This window comes from Thalassophryne amazonica, chromosome 11, assembly GCF_902500255.1.
Source record: "Thalassophryne amazonica chromosome 11, fThaAma1.1, whole genome shotgun sequence".
Lineage (NCBI taxonomy): Eukaryota > Metazoa > Chordata > Actinopteri > Batrachoidiformes > Batrachoididae > Thalassophryne > Thalassophryne amazonica.
In genome coordinates, this window is record NC_047113.1 from 108,713,749 (window position 1) to 108,733,115 (window position 19,367).

At 47.5% G+C, this 19,367-nt stretch overlaps 1 protein-coding gene across 2 annotated transcripts in view; it reads right to left on the reverse strand.

Moving 5' to 3' along the window:
• Positions 1–17,163: 17,163 nt before the first annotated feature.
• fbxo38 (F-box protein 38) overlaps positions 17,164–19,367 on the reverse strand; it is a 216,081-nt gene continuing 213,877 nt past the window's right edge. The window contains exon 21 of one of the 2 annotated variants that reach the window (XM_034181007.1): positions 17,164–17,801. In XM_034181007.1, coding sequence (XP_034036898.1) covers positions 17,623–17,801 — 179 coding nt within the window. In that variant the 3' untranslated portion in view covers positions 17,164–17,622. The remainder of the gene's footprint in view (positions 17,802–19,367) is intronic. The other variant, XM_034181008.1, reaches the window with a different exon arrangement.

Consider the following 19,367-nt stretch of genomic DNA (forward strand, 5'->3'; position numbering starts at 1 on the left):
TCGAGTCTCACACACGGGCTTTAACCCAGTCACAGACACAGACTCACTCAGTCACGCATGGACATAAATTCAGAGTCACAAGCACAGACTAACTCTGTCATAGTCACACAGACAGAGTCACACGCACAGACTAACTCAGTCAGTGACTCACACACGGACTTTAACCCAGTCACAGACACACACAGACTCACTCAGTCACACGCACAGACACTAACTGTCAGAGTCTCACACACATACTTTAACTCACTCAATCATGCATATACTTTAACTCAGTCAAAGTCACATGCACAGACTCAGTCACACGCACAGACTTTAACTCAGAGTCTCACAAACCCAGACTAACTCAGTCACAGTCACACACAGACTTTACCTCAGAGTCTCACAAACCCAGACTAACTCAGTCACAGTCACACACACACTTTACCTCAGTCAGTCACGGACTCACTCAGTCTCACACACGGACTTTAAATCCAGTCACAGTCACACGCATATACTTTAACTCAGTCACAGTCACACATGGATTTTAACTCAGTCTCACAAACACAGACTAACTCAGTCAGTCCACACACAGACTTTAACTCAGTCACAGACTCACTCTGTCACACATGGACTTTAACTCAGTCAGAGTCACACACACACACACACACACACACACACACACACACACACACACACACACACACACACACACAGACTTTCACCCAGAAACACAAGCAAAGACAAACTCTGTCACAGTAACACACGGACTCACTCAGAGTCAAACGCACAGACTTTAACTATGTCACAGTCACACACACAGACTTTAACTCAGTCAGAGTCACACGCACAGACTTTAACTCAGTCAGAGTCACACGCACAGAATTTAACTGTCACACGCACAGAATTTAACTGTCACACACGCACAGAATTTAACTGTCACACACGCACAGTTTAACTGTCACATACGCACAGAATTTAACTGTCACACACGCACAAAATTTAACTGTCACACACGCACAGAATTTAACTCAGTCTCACACACACACACACAGAATTTAACTCAGTCACACACACACACACACACAGAATTTAACTCAAGTCAGTCACACACATAGACCAACTCAGTCAGAGACACACACAGACTTTAACTCTGTCAGAGTCACACGCACACACTTTAATGCTGTCAGTCACAGGCACTTTAACTCAGTCACACACAGACCAACTCAGTCAGAGTGACATGCACAGACTTTAACTCTGTCACAGACGGACTTTAACTCAGTCTCACAAACAGACTAACTCAGTCACAGACGGACTTTAACTCAGTCTCACAAACAGACTAACTCAGTCACAACACACACAGACTTTAACTCACAGTCGGGGACTCACTCACAGAGTCACACACACAGACTTTAACTCTGTCAGTCACCCGCACATGATTTAACTCTGTCAGAGTCACACGCATATACTTTACCTCATTCACAGTCACACATGGACTTTAACTCAGAGTCTCACAAACACAGACTAACTCAGTCACACACACAGACTTTAACGCAGTCACAATCACACGCAGGGACTCACTCAGTCACAGTCACACACACAGACTTTAACTCAGTCACAGTCACACATACAGACAAACTCAGTCAGAGTGACGTGCACAGACTTTAACTCTGCCAGAGTCACACATATATACTTTAATTCAGTCAGTGTCAGACGTACAGACAAACTCAGTCACACGCACTGACTTTAACTCAGAGTCACATGCACAGACTAAGTCACGCACAGACTTTAACTCCGAGTCACACACAGACTTTAACCCAGTCAGAGAGACAAGCACACACAAACTCCATCACAGTAACATATGGACTCAATCAGAGTCACACGCACAGACTTTAACTCTGTCACAGTCACACACACAGAGTCTCACACACAGACTGTAACTCAGTCACACACACAGACTAACTCAGAGTCACACGCACAGACTAACTCAGTCAAAGTCACACGCACGGACTTTAACTAAGAGTCACACGCACAGACTAACTCAGTCACAGTCACACACACAGACTTTTACTCAGTCACAGTCACGGACTCAGTCACGCATGGACTTTAACTCAGTCAGAGTCTCACACAAAGACTAACTCAGAGACGCAAGCAGATAACTCTGTCACAGTCAGACCCTAAGCACACAGCCAAGATATCAAAGGAGTGGCTTCAGGACAACTCTGTGAATGTCCTTGAGTGGCCCAGCCAGAGCCCAGACCTGAATCCGACTGAACATCCCTGTAGAGACCTGAAAATCCCCATCCAACTGATGGAGCCTGAGGGGTGCTGCAAAGAGGAATGGGCCAAACCGCCCAAAGATAGGTGCACCAAGCTTGTGGCATCATATTCAAGAAGACTTGAGGCTGTAATTGTTGCCAAATGTGCATCAACAAAGTACTGAGCAAAGACTGTGAATACTTATGGACATGTGATTTATTTGTTTTTTATTTTTAATAAATTTGGGAAAGAATTCAAAAAAAACTTTTTTCATGTTGTCATTATGGGTTATTGTGTGTAGGTTTTTTTGGGGGGAAAAATAATTTCATCCATTTTGGAATACGGCTGTAACATTCAGCACACAGAATGAATGAATGAATTTTTAACAATTTGTAACATAACACAATGTGGAAAAAGTGAAGCTGTGTGAATACTTTCTGGATGTATTGTATGTTTCGTTTGTCCAATGAGTTTTGGGCTCTGAAAATGGAGAAGACGTATTCAAATGGCTGTAATTCCCAAATGGACATTTTTGTGAAACATCTAGCATTAAAGCTGAACGTTCACAAATGTGCACATCTTCAGGGTTTCATTTCAACTCTCCTGTGGTGATGTAGAAATACAAAAAAACTTGAGTGACTTATGAGCCTGATGGTGTGGACATGTTCAGGGGACATTTACTGAAATAAGAACATCAGCAGCAAACAGCTTTTTAAATTCATGTATTTGATCTGGACGTGGAGTCAATAAATGTTTTCAACATGATTCTAAAGAGCAGATCACAGACTTGACGTCACAATAAGAGACACCCCTCAACCCAGGCGGTCTGGGCACTTGTTTTTGATAACGCCGCCATCACTGTCTCATAGTGTCTGTCAGACATCAGGTGCGTGTCACTGGAACAGAAGTGAACTTTGACCTGCAGCCCTGTTGTGGAAGCACGCTGTGGCAGTGCGGTGGTCTCTGACGTTCTTCGCTGTCCAGAGGAGGCTGTGCACACTGAAGGAGCTCAGATGTAGTCGTCGTCCACAGGTTCTCCTGGTGTGTCGCAGTGATGGAGGAAGACCACCACCCTCTGGAACACTCTTTTGCTCTGCCGCCGCTCTGAGATTTCTTCCCCGATGGTCTCCATGCAGATGTCAGCAGACAGCTGTCCTTTCCGCCGCGGAGCATAAATGGTGGCTGAGACACAAAGAGAACAGAGACATTATCTCACGGACATCATCTTATTTAGTTTTACTAGTGCAGTGGCTGGAAGAAGTTTGTATTCCTGTGGAGAACTGGGAGCTGAAGTAGATATTTCCTGGCTGGTTGTATGAGGCTGTGTTTGAAGGTGGGATGTACAGAGAGGTGTATTTACTTAGTTTTAACAGACAAAGTGGACGTTTGTTAAGACGTGGCTGAGATACAAAGAGACACGTAAATACAGTTATTTTAAGAAAAAGACTGACATCCATCCAACATGGTCAGACACATATAAACACACAGAGACAAAGGAACAAACAGTTAGTGTTCATGGAGCTCAAACATGTGGATGTGAACACAGCAGTTATTATTGATAATATCACTCAGGGACATTTAGGTTTGATTGATAATTATTGTGTTTTCATGCATTTTGACTTTTTATGAAGGATCCTGTAGGGAGATGAACCCGTTCCTCTAATGTGAAAGTACCACAACCGCTGCCTTTTGCTTTTTTGGCCATTGGTGAAAAGCAAAAACAGGAATGCAACAGCATGATTTTTAAAAGTGTTCTGAAGGCTCAGCCTGACCTGAACTGTCCCTCTGATATGTTCATTCCTAATCTTGTCCATTCTTGTCACTCCCAAAGAGAATCTCAACATCTTCAGCTCTGCCTCCTGTCTTTTTGTTAGTGCCAATGTCTCTAAACCATACAACATAGCTGGTCTCACTACTGTTTTGTAAACTTTCCCCTTCACTCTTGCTGATATTCTTCGGTCACAAATCACTCCTGCCACCTTTCTCCACCCACTCCACCCTGCCTGCACTCTCTTCTTCACCTCTCTACCACACTCTCCATTACTTTGAACAGTTGACACCAAATATTTAAACTCATCTACTTTCACCACTTCTACTCCTTGTAACTGTGGTGTGGGCCGCTGAAGAGGAGGTACTGCTGGCCCACAACCACCAGAGGGCACCCTGTGGAGTGCGGGCTCCAGGCACAAGAGGGCGCCGCCGCCTCACAGGAGCAGCCGGGGTGACAGCTGTCACTTATTACCTGTGACAGCTGTCACCAATCATCTGATCTTCAATCGTATATCAGCAGGACGACATCTCCACTTCTTTGCCGAGATATCGCTATGCTTAGGAGGTAACGAGCTCAGCCAATCAAGTTGTCTTTTCAACAGAAGAATATTGTTGCTTTGTGTTTTTTGACAGCAGACTTTTCGACGAGAGGTGGAGGTGGATTTCCCACCATACGTGTTGCTGGGTATAAACACACCTACATCTAACTGTTTTTGTTCCTCGCCAGCAGTACCAGATCCGACAAGCGGAGGCAGTGGCCACCTGGGAGTTCGGGACTTGGCGGCTCCAGTATTCCCGGGGTTCGGTGGCGGAGGAAATCATGTGGTTCCGGTTCTGCTTTGGACAAACGTCTCTTATCTTCGAGCCTGCCCACATGACACGTTCTGTAAATTGACTTCATTGCATACTATTGTGACCTGCCGTGTTTGTTGTGCTCATTCACAACAGTAAAGTGTTGTTATTTGACTTCCTCCATTGTCCGTTCATTTGCGCTCCCTGTTGTGGGTCCGTGTTCCTACACTTTCACAACAGGATATCTCGGCCAACGTCATGGACCCCGAGGGGCGTCAACCGGCTGTTGAACAGCCAATGGAAGAGCAGGGCGCACAGGCGTCTGCAGGAGGCATGATCGGTGAGTTGCAGCGAATCCTCACCGCTTTTACGGCTCGGTTGGATCTAATAACCGAGCAGAACGTTCTCCTTAACCACAGGGTGGAGGCTCTCGCCGTGCAGGTGGAAGCGTGCCTCAGGGCGCTGCTGCAGCTCCCCTCCTGCCGATCCTGTGCGCAACAGTGACGTTCCACAGGTCGTTCAACGACCCCTCCCACCTTCCCCTGAAGCATACATAAGCCCTCCAGAGCCGTACGGGGGTTGTGTGGAGACGTGCGCGGACTTTCTTATGCAGTGTTCGCTCGTCTTCGCACAACGTCCCGTCATGTACGCGACTGATGCCAGTAAGATAGCTTATGTGATTGCTCTGCTTCGGGGTTAAGCACGCGCCTGGGCTACGGCGCTCTGGGAACAGAACTCACGGTTGTTATCAGCATACACTGGGTTTGTGGGGGAGTTCAGAACAGTGTTTGATCACCCTAACAGAGGAGAGACCGCTTCAACAGTGCTGCTGTCAATGAGACAGGGACGCGAGAGCGCAGCCGCTTATGCAGTCAACTTCCGCATCGCGGCTGCGAGGTCCGGCTGGAATAACGTTGCGCTCCGCGCCGCCTTCATAAACGGACTGTCGTTGGTTCTGAAGGAGCAGCTGGTAGCTAAGAGGAACCGCGGATTTAGATGGGCTTATCGATCTCGTTATACGGTTAGACAATCGCGGTTTGGAGGAACGCCGTCGGGAGTGAGGCGAAGGACGTGACCGGATACGCGCCGCCCCTCTCCCTTCCGGGTTCGAAAAGGGGCCACCCTCCCCACGCTCCACACCGCAGCGCTTTGTGGGGCAACAGCTCCCCCTGCTGCCGTTTTAGGGAAATGCACAGGGCCAAAATGGGGAGGCTGATCCGTGGAGAGTGTTTTCTCTGCAGCTCAACTGAGCACACACAGAGAAACTGCCCAAACGGCCAAAACGACAACACTTCCCTAGAGACTGGTCTAAGGGGGTGTCCAAACATTCAGTAAGACACACACAATTGCACACGACTCCCAGTCACAATCCTGAGCGGGGATTTAACCCTTCAGCCCGAGCACTGGTGGACACGGGGTCAGAAGGGATCTGCTAGACAGCAGATGGGCAAGGGAGGTAGGGCTCCCTCTGGTGCGCTTCCTTCGCCATTGCAGGTGCGGGCACTAATGGCACCCCCTCCCTTTAACTCACACACAAGACACAACCATAACTCTGGTGTGTCTGGAAACCATCGGAGGAGATTGAGTTTTTTGTAACTCCTTCTACCTCCCGCATGATTTGGGCATCCCATGGATGTTGAAGCACAATCCCCGATTGATTGGCCGTCTGGGGTGGTGGTTCAGTGGAGCGAAACCTGCCATCGGGGGTTTTTAGGATCCTCGGGTTCGCTCCCGGTTCACAGGCGAGGAGGTCAAAGTCCCTCCCAATCTGACGCAGTGCCGGTTGAGTACCACGATCTTGCTGAGTCTCTTCAGTAAGGTCTGGCACTCACCCTTCCCCGCACCGTCCGGACGATTGTGCCATTGATTTGGTTCCAGGCGCTGAGTTCCCGTCCACAGGCTGTACAACCTCTCACGACCTGAGCGCGAATCAATGGAGACCTACAATCCGGGACTCATTAGCTGCCGGGCTGATCCGAACTCCACCTCCCGAGGGGGCAGGTTCTTTTTTGTGGGGCAAGAAATGGCGGACTCCGTCCATGCATTGATTACAGGGGCTGATAGATTACGGTTCGCAACCGATACCCGTTGCCATTGTTGGATTCCGTGTTCACCCCCCTGCATGGAGCCAAAATCTTTACTAAGCTGGATCTTAGAAATGGTATCACCTGTTCGGATCCGGAAGGGAGGCGAATGGAGACGGCATTTAACACCCCGTTAGGTCACTTTGAGTACCTGGTCATGCCGTTCGGCCTCACCAACGCCCCCGCGACATTCCAATCCTTGGTAACGACGTCTTGCGGGACTTCCTGCACCGATTCGTCTTTCGTATACTGACGATATTCCTCATCTTTTCTCTGGATCCTGAGACCCATGTCCAGCATGTACGTCAGTCCTGCAGCGGTTGTTAGAGAACCGACTGTTTGTGAAGGGCGAGAAGTGCGAGTTTCACCCACGTCTTTGTCCTTCCTGGGGTTTATAATCTCCTCCAACAAAGTCCCCTGATCCGGCCAAGGTTGCGGCGGTGAGAGATTGGCCCCAACCAACAAGCCGTAGGAAGCTGCAACAGTTCCTCGGCTTCGCTAATTTCTATAGGAGGTTCATTAAGGGCTACAGTCAGGTAGTTAGCCCCCTGACAGCCCTGACCTCTCCAAAAGTCCCCTTCACCTGGTCGGATCGGTGCGAAGCCGCGTTCAAGGAGTTGAAACGAAGGTTCTCTACTGCGCCAGTTTTGGTGCAGCCCGACCCTAGCCGCCAGTTCATGGTTGAAGTGGACGCCTCTGACTCAGGGATAGGAGCCGTGCTATCCCAGAGCAGAGAGACCGATAAGGTCCTTCACCCGTGTGCCTATTTTTCCCGCAGGTTGACCCCGGCTTGAACGGAACTATGACGTCGGCAATCGAGAACTCCTTGCGGTGAAAGAGGCTCTTGAAGAGTGGAGACATCTGTTGGAGGGAACGTCCGTGCCATTCACGGTTTTCACTGACCACCGGAACCTGGAGTATATCAGGACCGCCAAGCGGCTGAACCCCAGGCAAGCACGCTGGTCGCTGTTCTTCGGCCGTTTTGACTTCCGGATCACCTACCGCCCCGGGACCAAGAACCAGAGATCGGATGCCTTGTCCCGGGGTGCATGAGACGAAGTCAAAACTGAGTTGTCGGATCCACCGGAACCTATCATCCCGGAGTCTGCTATAATGGCCATCCTCACCTGGGACGTGGAGAAAGACCGTCCGGGAGGCCCCTGGCACGGAGCCCGGACCCCGGAACCGGGCCGAAGAGAAGAACAAACTTCTACGTACCCACCAGAGGCCAGGGCTGCAGTCTTGGACTTCTGTCACGGCTCCAAGTCTCCCTGTCATCCGGGGGTGCGAAGAACCGTGGCAGTTGTCTGGCAGCGCTTCTGGTGGGCGTCCCTAGAGGCCGACGTTCGGGATTATATTCCAGGCCTGCACACCTGTGCCAGGGGCAAGGCTGACCACCGCAGGGCACCGGGACTGCTCCAGCCGCTGCCTGTGCCTCATCGCCCCTGGTCCCACATCGGCCTGGATTTTGTCACGGGCCTCCCGCGCCCCAAGGGCAACACCACCATCCTCACGATAGTGGACCGATTCTCCCAAGGCGGCCCACTTCGTGGCCCTCCCGAAGCTCCCGACTGCCCAGGAGACAGCAGACCTCCTGGTCCACCACGTCGTCCGGCTGCATGGGATTCCAAAAGACATCGGTCTCCGATTGCGGTCCCCAGTTCTCCTCGCAAGTCTGGAGGAGCTTCTGCCGGGAACTGGGGGCCACGGTGAGTCTCTCGTCCGGGTATCATCCTCAGACCAACGGGCAGGCAGAGAACGGGCCAATTAGGAGGTGGAACAGGCCCTGCGCTGCGTGACGGCCGCGCACCCGGCGGTCTGGAGTACCCATTTGGCCTGGATCGACTATGCCCATAACAGCCAGGTGTCTTCTGCCACCGGCCTCTCCCCTTTTGAGGTGTGTCTGGGGTACCAGCCCCAGTTGTTTCCGGTGGTCGAGGGACGAGGTCGGTGTGCCCTCGGTCCAGGCCCACCTGCGGAAGTGCCGTCGGGTGTGGCGCGCCGCCGTTCTGCTTTGCTGAAGGCCCGGACGAGGGCAAAAAGCCCATGCAGGACCGCCGGTCGGACCCCGGCCCTGCATATCGGCAGGGCAGGAGGTTGTGGTTGTCGACTAGACATTCCCCTCAAAGTGGACTCCCCAAAACTGCAGGATCGTTACATCGGTCCCTTCAAGATACTCAAGGTCATCAGTCCAGCCGCAGTGCGGCTTCAGCTTCCGGCCTCACTGCGGATCCATCCTGTTTTCCATGTGTCCCGGATAAAACCGCATCACACCTCACCCCTCTGTGCTCCGGGTCCGGCAACGCCTCCTGCCCGGGTCATCGATGGTGGGCCGGCTTGGTCTGTGCGCAGGCTCTTGGATGTCCGTAGGATGGGCCGGGGCTTCCAGTATTTGGTGGACTGGGAGGGGTACGGACCCGAAGAACGCTCCTGGGTGAAGAGGAGCTTCATCCTAGACCCGGCCCTCCTGGCCGATTTCTACCGCCGCCACCACGGACAAGCCTGGTCGGGCGCCAGGAGGCGCCCATTGAGGGGGGGGTCCTGTTGTGTGGGCCGCTGAAGAGGAGGTACTGCTGGCCCACAACCACCAGAGGGCACCCTGCCTGGAGTGCGGGCTCCAGGCACAAGAGGGCGCCGCCGCCTCACAGGAGCAGCCGGGGTGACAGCTGTCACTTATTACCTGTGACAGCTGTCACCAATCATCTGATCTTCAATCGTATATCAGCAGACGACATCTCCACTTCTTTGCCGAGATATCGCTATGCTTAGGAGGGTAACGAGCTTCAGCCAATCAAGTTGTCCTTTTTCCGACAGAAGAATATTGTTGCTTTGTGTTTTTGACAGCAGACTTTTCGACGAGAGGTGGAGGTGGATTTCCCACCATACGTGTTGCTGGGTAATAAAACACCTACATCTAACTGTTTTTGTTCCTCGTCAGCAGTACCAGATCCGACAGGCGAGGCAGTGGCCACCTGGGAGTTTGGGACTTGGCGGCTTCCAGTATTCCCGGGGTTCGGTGGCGGAGGAAATCGTGTGGTTCCGGTCTCTTATCTTCGAGCCTGCCCACATGACAACGTTCTGTAAATTGACTTCATTGCATACTATTGTGACCTGCCGTGTTTGTTGTGCTCATTCACAACAGTAAAGTGTTGTTATTTGACTTCCTCCATTGTCCGTTCATTTGCGCCCCCTGTTGTGGGTCCATATTCCTACACTTTCACAACAGTAACTGCACTATTCCACTGGGCTCCCTCTCATTCACACACATGTACTCAGTCTTGCTTCTACTGACTTTCATTCCCCTTCTCTCCAAGCAGATCTCCACTTCTCCAGACTAGACTCAACTTGCTCTCTACTCTCACTACAGATCACAATGTCCATCTGCAAACATCATAGTCCATGGGGACTCCTGTCTGATCTCATCTGTCAACCTGTCCCATCACCACTGCGACAAGAAAGGACTCAGAGCTGATCCTTGGTGTAATCCCACCTCCACCTTGAATGAGTCTGTCATTCCGACTGCGCATCTCACCGCTGTCACACTATTCTTGTACATGTCCTGCACTACCCTAACATACTTCTCTGCCACTCAGACTTCCTCATACAATGCCACAACTCTTCTCTTGGACACCCTATCATAAGCTTTTTCAAGTCCACAAACACACATTGTAACTCTTTCTGTCCTTCTCTGTACTTTTCCAACAGTATTCTCAGAGCAAACATTGCATCTGTAGTGCTGCTCCTCGGCATGAAACCATATTGCTGCTCACGATCTTCACCTGTTTCTAAGCCTAGCTTCTACTACTCTTTCCCATAACTTCATGCTGTGGCTGATCAGCTTTATGCCTCTGTAGTTACTGCAGCTCTGCACATCACCCTTGTTCTTGAAAATAGGAACCAGCACACTTCGTCTCCACTCCTCAGGCATCCTCTCACTTTCCAAGATTTTATTAAACAATCTGGTTAGAAACTCTACTGCCATCTCTCCTAGACATTTCATGCCTCCACTGGAATGTCATCTGGACCAACTGCCTTTCCACTCTTCATCCTCTTCATAGCAGCCCTCATTTCTTCCTTGCTAATCTCTTGTACTTCCTGATTTACTCTCACCACATCATCCAGCCTTTTCTCTCACTCATTTTCTTTATTCATCAACTCTTCAAATATTCCCTCCACCTTCTCAGCACACACTCCTCACTTGTCAGCACATTACCATGTGCATCTTTTACCACCTAACCTGCTGCACATCCTTTCCAGCTCTGTCCCTTTGTCTGGCCAATCGGTACAAGTCCTTTCTCCTTCCTTACTATTCAACTTCTTGTACAGCTCGCAACATTCCTTTTCCTTGCTTTTGCCACTTCTCTTCTCGCCTTACGCCGCATCTCCTTGTACTCCTGTCTACTTTCTTCATCTCTCCGACTATCCCAAAACTTTTTCGCCAACCTCTTCTCTTTATGCTTTCCTGGACCTCTTCATTCCACCACCAAGTCTCCTTGTCTTCCTTCCACTGTCCAGATGTCATACCAGTACATGCCCATAGCTGTGTCCCTCACCACATCTGCAGTACTTTTCCAGTTGTCCAAAATTGCTTCCCCTCCAACTAGTGCTTCTCTCACCGGCTCGCTAAATTTCACACAACAGTCTTCCTCCTTCAGCTTCCACCATCTGATCCTTTGTCTCACTCTCTTCTTCTTCTTTACCTCTAAAGTCATCCTACAACCATCCTATGCTGTCTAGTGACACTCTCCTCCTGCTACCACCTTACAGTCTCTGATGTCTTTAGCTTGTATCTCTTATAAAGAATGTAGTCCACCTGTGTGCACCTTCCTCCACTCTTATATGTTACCCTGTGCTCCTCCCTTTTATTAAAGTAGGTATTCCCACAGCCATTTCCATCCTTTTGCAAAATCAACTACCATCTGTCCTTCCCATTCCTATCCTTGAGACCATATCATAACCCATTACTTCCTCATCACCTCTGTTCCCTTCACCAACATGCCCAATGAAGTCTGCTCCTATCACCACTCTTCATGCTGGGCACACTCTCCACCACCTCATCTAACAGACTCCAGAAATCTTCTTTCTCCTTCATCTCACAACCTACCTGCGGGGCATATGCACTGATGATATTCATCATCACCCTTCAATTTCCAACTTCACACTCATCACCCTGTCAGACACTCGCTTAACCTCCAACACACTTTTAACATACTCTTCCTTTAAAATGACCCCAACACCATTTCTCTTCCTGTCCTCACCATGGTACAACAACTTGTATCCACCGCCGATGCTCCTGCTCTTACTTCCCTTCCACTTGGTCTCTTGCACACACAATATGTCTACCTTTCTCCTCTCCATCATATCAGCCAGCTCTCTCCCTTTACCAGTCATACTACCAACATTCAAAGTCCCCACTCTCATTTCCACCCTTCTAGTTTTCTTCTTCTCCCGCTGTTCGTGGCAACGTTTTCCTCCTCTTCTTCGTCGTCTTCGCCCAGCAGTAGCCCAATTTCCACCGGCACCCTGTTGGGCAATAGCACCGGTGGTGGACGTTGTTAACCCGGGCCGCGACCGATCGGTATGGGAATTCGATTCTGAGTCTGCATAGTTGGGTTGGCTTGTTTTACGCCGGATGCCCTTCCTGACGCAACCCTCTTCATTTATCCGGGCTTGGGACCGGCGCTCAGAATGTACTGGCTGCACACCCCATGTGGCTGAGTTATATTAAGCAATGTATCCAAGCCATTTTTAGTAAAGTGTCTTCTACCAAAGCTGCAGGACCGGACGGCCTGTCAGCTTTTTTACTGAAAAACTGTGCACAGGAACTTTCAGAGGCATGGTGCCCTATTTTCCAAATGTCAGCTTTGAGCTGTTCTGTTCCTCTATGCTGGAAGCGGTCGACCATTATACCCATACCAAAAATTTCAGCCCCGGCCACTAATAAAGATTACAGGCCCGTGGCTTTAACCAGCATTGTTATGAAATGCTTTGAGAAGGTAATGGTCAATAGACTCAAGTTGGAAGTGTCCAAGTCTCTTGACCCGATGCAATTTGCATATAAGCAGGGACTTGGCACTACAGATGCCATTGTGTGTATGTCACACATGATTTATAAGCACTTAGAGAATGCTGATTGTTACGCACGTGTGTTATTTGCTGATTTCTCGTCGGCCTTTCACACAGTTCGCCCTCATCTTTTAGTCCAAAAACTGAGAGATCTTAATGTTAGCTCCTCCCTTGTTAGGTGGTTTTACTCTTTTTTAACTAATAGGTCACAGCAAGTTAGAGTAAACAACTCCTTGTCTAAAGCACAATCCTGCAGTACAGGAGTGCCTCAAGGGGCTGTAAGCTCTCCTATTCTTTTCACCCTATACACCAATGGCTGTAGGAGCATAAATCCAAGTAATAAAATCTTGAAATTCTCAGATGACACAATTATTGTGAGCTTACTTTCAGCTGGTGAAATTCCGTCAGTTTATTTGAATGAAATCGACTCCTTTCAGTCTTGGTGTGAGGAGCACCACTTGACTCTAAATGGGGTTAAAACCAAAGAAATGGTATTTGATCCAAAAAGACTCCTGTCCCAGGAGACAGGGTGATAGAACAGGTGGAGTCAGTGAAATATCTGGGCATCTATGTGGATAATCTTCTGAGGTGGAATGTGCATGTGGATTTCTTATGTAAGAAATTTCCCCAAAGACTCCACTTCCTCAGAAGACTGAGATTGTTTGGTGTGAGCACCCGAATCATGGTTTGTTTTTATAATGCGGTGCTGGAGAGCCTCATTAGATATTGGAATAGTGGCCTGGTTTGGCTCACTCACAGTGCAGGGTGAAACCAAAATAGGACAGCTTGTAAAAAATGCAATGAAAATCATAGGACAGAAGGAGTTTCCTTCTCTCCAGACAATTTTTGAAACCTCTGTCCTGGCACAAGCCAAAGCCATAATCAGAGAACCCTCCCATCCACTGCACAGTGAATACACTCTGCTACCTTCTGGGAGGTGCTATCGAGCGATAAAGCACCGCAGTAACAGGTTTAAACTCTCTTTTGTTCCCATGTCAGTGGTTTTGTTAAATAAGACAAGACAGTAGGAATGTGTTTTTTTTTTAATTGTTGAATTGTAATTATGTTATTTATTGGGCAGGTGCAATATACTGAAGTCACTTTATTTGCAAATGCACTTTACTTGGGATTGTGCAATATCATGACATGGTCATATTCCTTTTGTTGAAATTGTGCAGACCAGCTGACTGTTGTAATGTTGTCTGTGTGTTCGGATGTTAAATGTTGTGAATGTTGTTTATGTATTAAACAACATTGTGAGCCCAAGACAAATTTCCCCTGTGGGGACAATAAAGTTTAACCTAACCTAACTCAAAGTCACATGCACAGACTGTCAGTCACACACATACTTTAACTCAGTCTCACACACACAGACTTTAACTCAGTCACAGTCACTGACTCACTTCGAGTCTCACACACGGGCTTTAACCCAGTCACAGACACAGACTCACTCAGTCACGCATGGACATAAATTCAGAGTCACAAGCACAGACTAACTCTGTCATAGTCACACAGACAGAGTCACACGCACAGACTAACTCAGTCAGTGACTCACACACGGACTTTAACCCAGTCACAGACACACACAGACTCACTCAGTCACACGCACAGACACTAACTGTCAGAGTCTCACACACATACTTTAACTCACTCAATCATGCATATACTTTAACTCAGTCAAAGTCACATGCACAGACTCAGTCACACGCACAGACTTTAACTCAGAGTCTCACAAACCCAGACTAACTCAGTCACAGTCACACACACAGACTTTACCTCAGAGTCTCACAAACCCAGACTAACTCAGTCACAGTCACACACACACACTTTACCTCAGTCAGTCACGGACTCACTCAGTCTCACACACGGACTTTAAATCCAGTCACAGTCACACGCATATACTTTAACTCAGTCACAGTCACACATGGATTTTAACTCAGTCTCACAAACACAGACTAACTCAGTCAGTCACACACACAGACTTTAACTCAGTCACAGACTCACTCTGTCACACATGGACTTTAACTCAGTCAGAGTCACACACACACACACACACACACACACACACACACACACACACACACACACACAGACTTTCACCCAGAAACACAAGCAAAGACAAACTCTGTCACAGTAACACACGGACTCACTCAGAGTCAAACGCACAGACTTTAACTATGTCACAGTCACACACACAGACTTTAACAGTTACAGTCACATGCACAGACTTTAACTCAGTCAGAGTCACACGCACAGACTTTAACTCAGTCAGAGTCACACGCACAGAATTTAACTGTCACACGCACAGAATTTAACTGTCACACACGCACAGAATTTAACTGTCACACACGCACAGAATTTAACTGTCACATACGCACAGAATTTAACTGTCACACACGCACAAAATTTAACTGTCACACACGCACAGAATTTAACTCAGTCTCACACACACACACACAGAATTTAACTCAGTCACACACACACACACACACAGAATTTAACTCAAGTCAGTCACACACATAGACCAACTCAGTCAGAGACACACACAGACTTTAACTCTGTCAGAGTCACACGCACACACTTTAATGCTGTCAGTCACAGGCACTTTAACTCAGTCACACACAGACCAACTCAGTCAGAGTGACATGCACAGACTTTAACTCTGTCACAGACGGACTTTAACTCAGTCTCACAAACAGACTAACTCAGTCACAGACGGACTTTAACTCAGTCTCACAAACAGACTAACTCAGTCACAGTCACACACACAGACTTTAACTCACAGTCGGGGACTCACTCACAGAGTCACACACACAGACTTTAACTCTGTCAGTCACCCGCACATGATTTAACTCTGTCAGAGTCACACGCATATACTTTACCTCATTCACAGTCACACATGGACTTTAACTCAGAGTCTCACAAACACAGACTAACTCAGTCACACACACAGACTTTAACGCAGTCACATCACACGCAGGGACTCACTCAGTCACAGTCACACACACAGACTTTAACTCAGTCACAGTCACACATACAGACAAACTCAGTCAGAGTGACGTGCACAGACTTTAACTCTGCCAGAGTCACACATATATACTTTAATTCAGTCAGTGTCAGACGTACAGACAAACTCAGTCACACGCACTGACTTTAACTCAGAGTCACATGCACAGACTAAGTCACGCACAGACTTTAACTCCGAGTCACACACAGACTTTAACCCAGTCAGAGAGACAAGCACACACAAACTCCATCACAGTAACATATGGACTCAATCAGAGTCACACGCACAGACTTTAACTCTGTCACAGTCACACACACAGAGTCTCACACACACAGACTGTAACTCAGTCACACACACAGACTAACTCAGAGTCACACGCACAGACTAACTCAGTCAAAGTCACACGCACGGACTTTAACTCAGAGTCACACGCACAGACTAACTCAGTCACAGTCACACACACAGACTTTTACTCAGTCACAGTCACGGACTCAGTCACGCATGGACTTTAACTCAGTCAGAGTCTCACACAAAGACTAACTCAGAGACGCAAGCAGATAACTCTGTCACAGTCAGACCCTAAGCACACAGCCAAGATATCAAAGGAGTGGCTTCAGGACAACTCTGTGAATGTCCTTGAGTGGCCCAGCCAGAGCCCAGACCTGAATCCGACTGAACATCCCTGTAGAGACCTGAAAATCCCCATCCAACCTGATGGAGCCTGAGGGGTGCTGCAAAGAGGAATGGGCCAAACCGCCCAAAGATAGGTGCACCAAGCTTGTGGCATCATATTCAAGAAGACTTGAGGCTGTAATTGTTGCCAAATGTGCATCAACAAAGTACTGAGCAAAGACTGTGAATACTTATGGACATGTGATTTATTTGTTTTTATTTTTAATAAATTGGGAAAGAATTCAAAAAAACTTTTTTCATGTTGTCATTATGGGTTATTGTGTGTAGGTTTTTTTGGGGGGAAAAATAATTTCATCCATTTGGAATACGGCTGTAACATTCAGCACACAGAATGAATGAATGAATTTTTAACAATTTGTAACATAACACAATGTGGAAAAAGTGAAGCTGTGTGAATACTTTCTGGATGTATTGTATGTTTCGTTTGTCCAATGAGTTTTGGGCTCTGAAAATGGAGAAAACGTATTCAAATGGCTGTAATTCCCAAATGGACATTTTTGTGAAACATCTAGCATTAAAGCTGAACGTTCACAAATGTGCACATCTTCAGGGTTTCATTTCAACTCTCCTGTGGTGATGTAGAAATACAAAAAAACTTGAGTGACTTATGAGCCTGATGGTGTGGACATGTTCAGGGGACATTTACTGAAATAAGAACATCAGCAGCAAACAGCTTTTTAAATTCATGTATTTGATCTGGACGTGGAGTCAATAAATGTTTTCAACATGATTCTAAAGAGCAGATCACAGACTTGACGTCACAATAAGAGACACACCCTCAACCCAGGCGGTCTGGGCACTTGTTTTTGATAACGCCGCCATCACTGTCTCATAGTGTCTGTCAGACATCAGGTGCGTGTCACTGGAACAGAAGTGAACTTTGACCTGCAGCCCTGTTGTGGAAGCACGCTGTGGCAGTGCGGTGGTCTCTGACGTTCTTCGCTGTCCAGAGGAGGCTGTGCACACTGAAGGAGCTCAGATGTAGTCGTCGTCCACAGGTTCTCCTGGTGTGTCGCAGTGATGGAGGAAGACCACCACCACCCTCTGGAACACTCCTCTTTTGCTCTGCCGCCGCTCTGAGATTTCTTCCCCGATGGTCTCCATGCAGATGTCAGCAGACAGCTGTCCTTTCCGCCGCGGAGCATAAATGGTGGCTGAGACACAAAGAGAACAGAGACATTATCTCACGGACATCATCTTATTTAGTTTTACTAGTGCAGTGGCTGGAAGAAGTTTGTATTCCTGTGGAGAACTGGGAGCTGAAGTAGATATTTCCTGGCTGGTTGTATGAGGCTGTGTTTGAAGGTGGGATGTACAGAGAGGTGTATTTACTTAGTTTTAACAGACAAAGTGGACGTTTGTTAAGACGTGGCTGAGATACAAAGAGACACGTAAATACAGTTATTTTAAGAAAAAGACTGACATCCATCCAACATGGTCAGACACATATAAACACACAGACAGACAAAGGAACAAACAGTTAGTGTTCATGGAGCTCAAACATGTGGATGTGAACACAGCAGTTATTATTGATAATATCACTCAGGGACATTTAGGTTTGATTGATAATTATTGTGTTTTCATGCATTTTGACTTTTTATGAAGGATCCTGTAGGGAGATGAACCCTGTTCCTCTAATGTGAAAGTACCACAACCGCTGCCTTTTGCTTTTTTGGCCATTGGTGAAAAGCAAAAACAGGAATGCAACAGCATGATTTTTAAAAGTGTTCTGAAGGCTCAGCCTGGTTAGATTTCTTTTTTAAGGTGAAGGTCAAATGTGAGGGGGAAGTGTTGGCTTTTTAAATACTTTAAAGACACTGGACTCATGGACAGGATTTAGTGCTGCTATAACAGGCTGATGCAGCAGGTGGCAGCAGTGCAACAATAAGGATGCCGGCTGCCAGTATACACTACAGAAGAAGAGAAGTGTGCTTGATTTGTTCTCAGGGGTATGTTTTGACGACAGAGCACATTTCCACATTTACAAAATGCCACAAAAAACAAACAAATCTCAACCAATATTTATTCAATATATCAATTTTTTAACGACTTAATTTACTCATGTTTGCGGTCAGTCTTGGTAAATAGTGGAACTCAGTGATTGTGCAGCTATAGCTAAGATAACGTTAGCCGATTAAACTGGTGCACTATACACCACAGGAGAAGAGAGAGTGCGCTTGATTTTATTCAGTTACGTTTCCAGAGAAAATGCGTTTCCCGAGTGGGCCAACCCTGTAATAAAAATAAAGGTTTCAAAATTAAAGTTTTGAAACTTGAAACTTTGAAATTTTCATAATAGTGAAACATCACTGTGCCACGCACAAGCCAAATCTGAAAGCTGAGGCCAATCTGACAAACAGAGATATATGCGAGACACACACGCATGCACGCTTCTTGCTTTATAGGTAGATTTTGTTCTCAGCACTGTTTGACTAAATCGTTGCAGTTCTTCATCTCCAAAGATTGAGTGGTCATTACAGATTAACAGAATGCTCCCATTATTTAAAGCCTTTAGAGTTATTAAAGACACGGTTATTAAATCTGTGTCAGCCGGTACATTCAGTTTTGATACCTTTGTCAAAAGAGTCAGGTCGACAATTCTAATTTTGCCTCTGTCGACTTTCACCTTTAATTCAAGGGTCTTAAAATATATTGTACACTTAGGTATGACAGCATTTTTACACGCTTATGAATTTTAGAGTTCATAAGTAACTGGACAA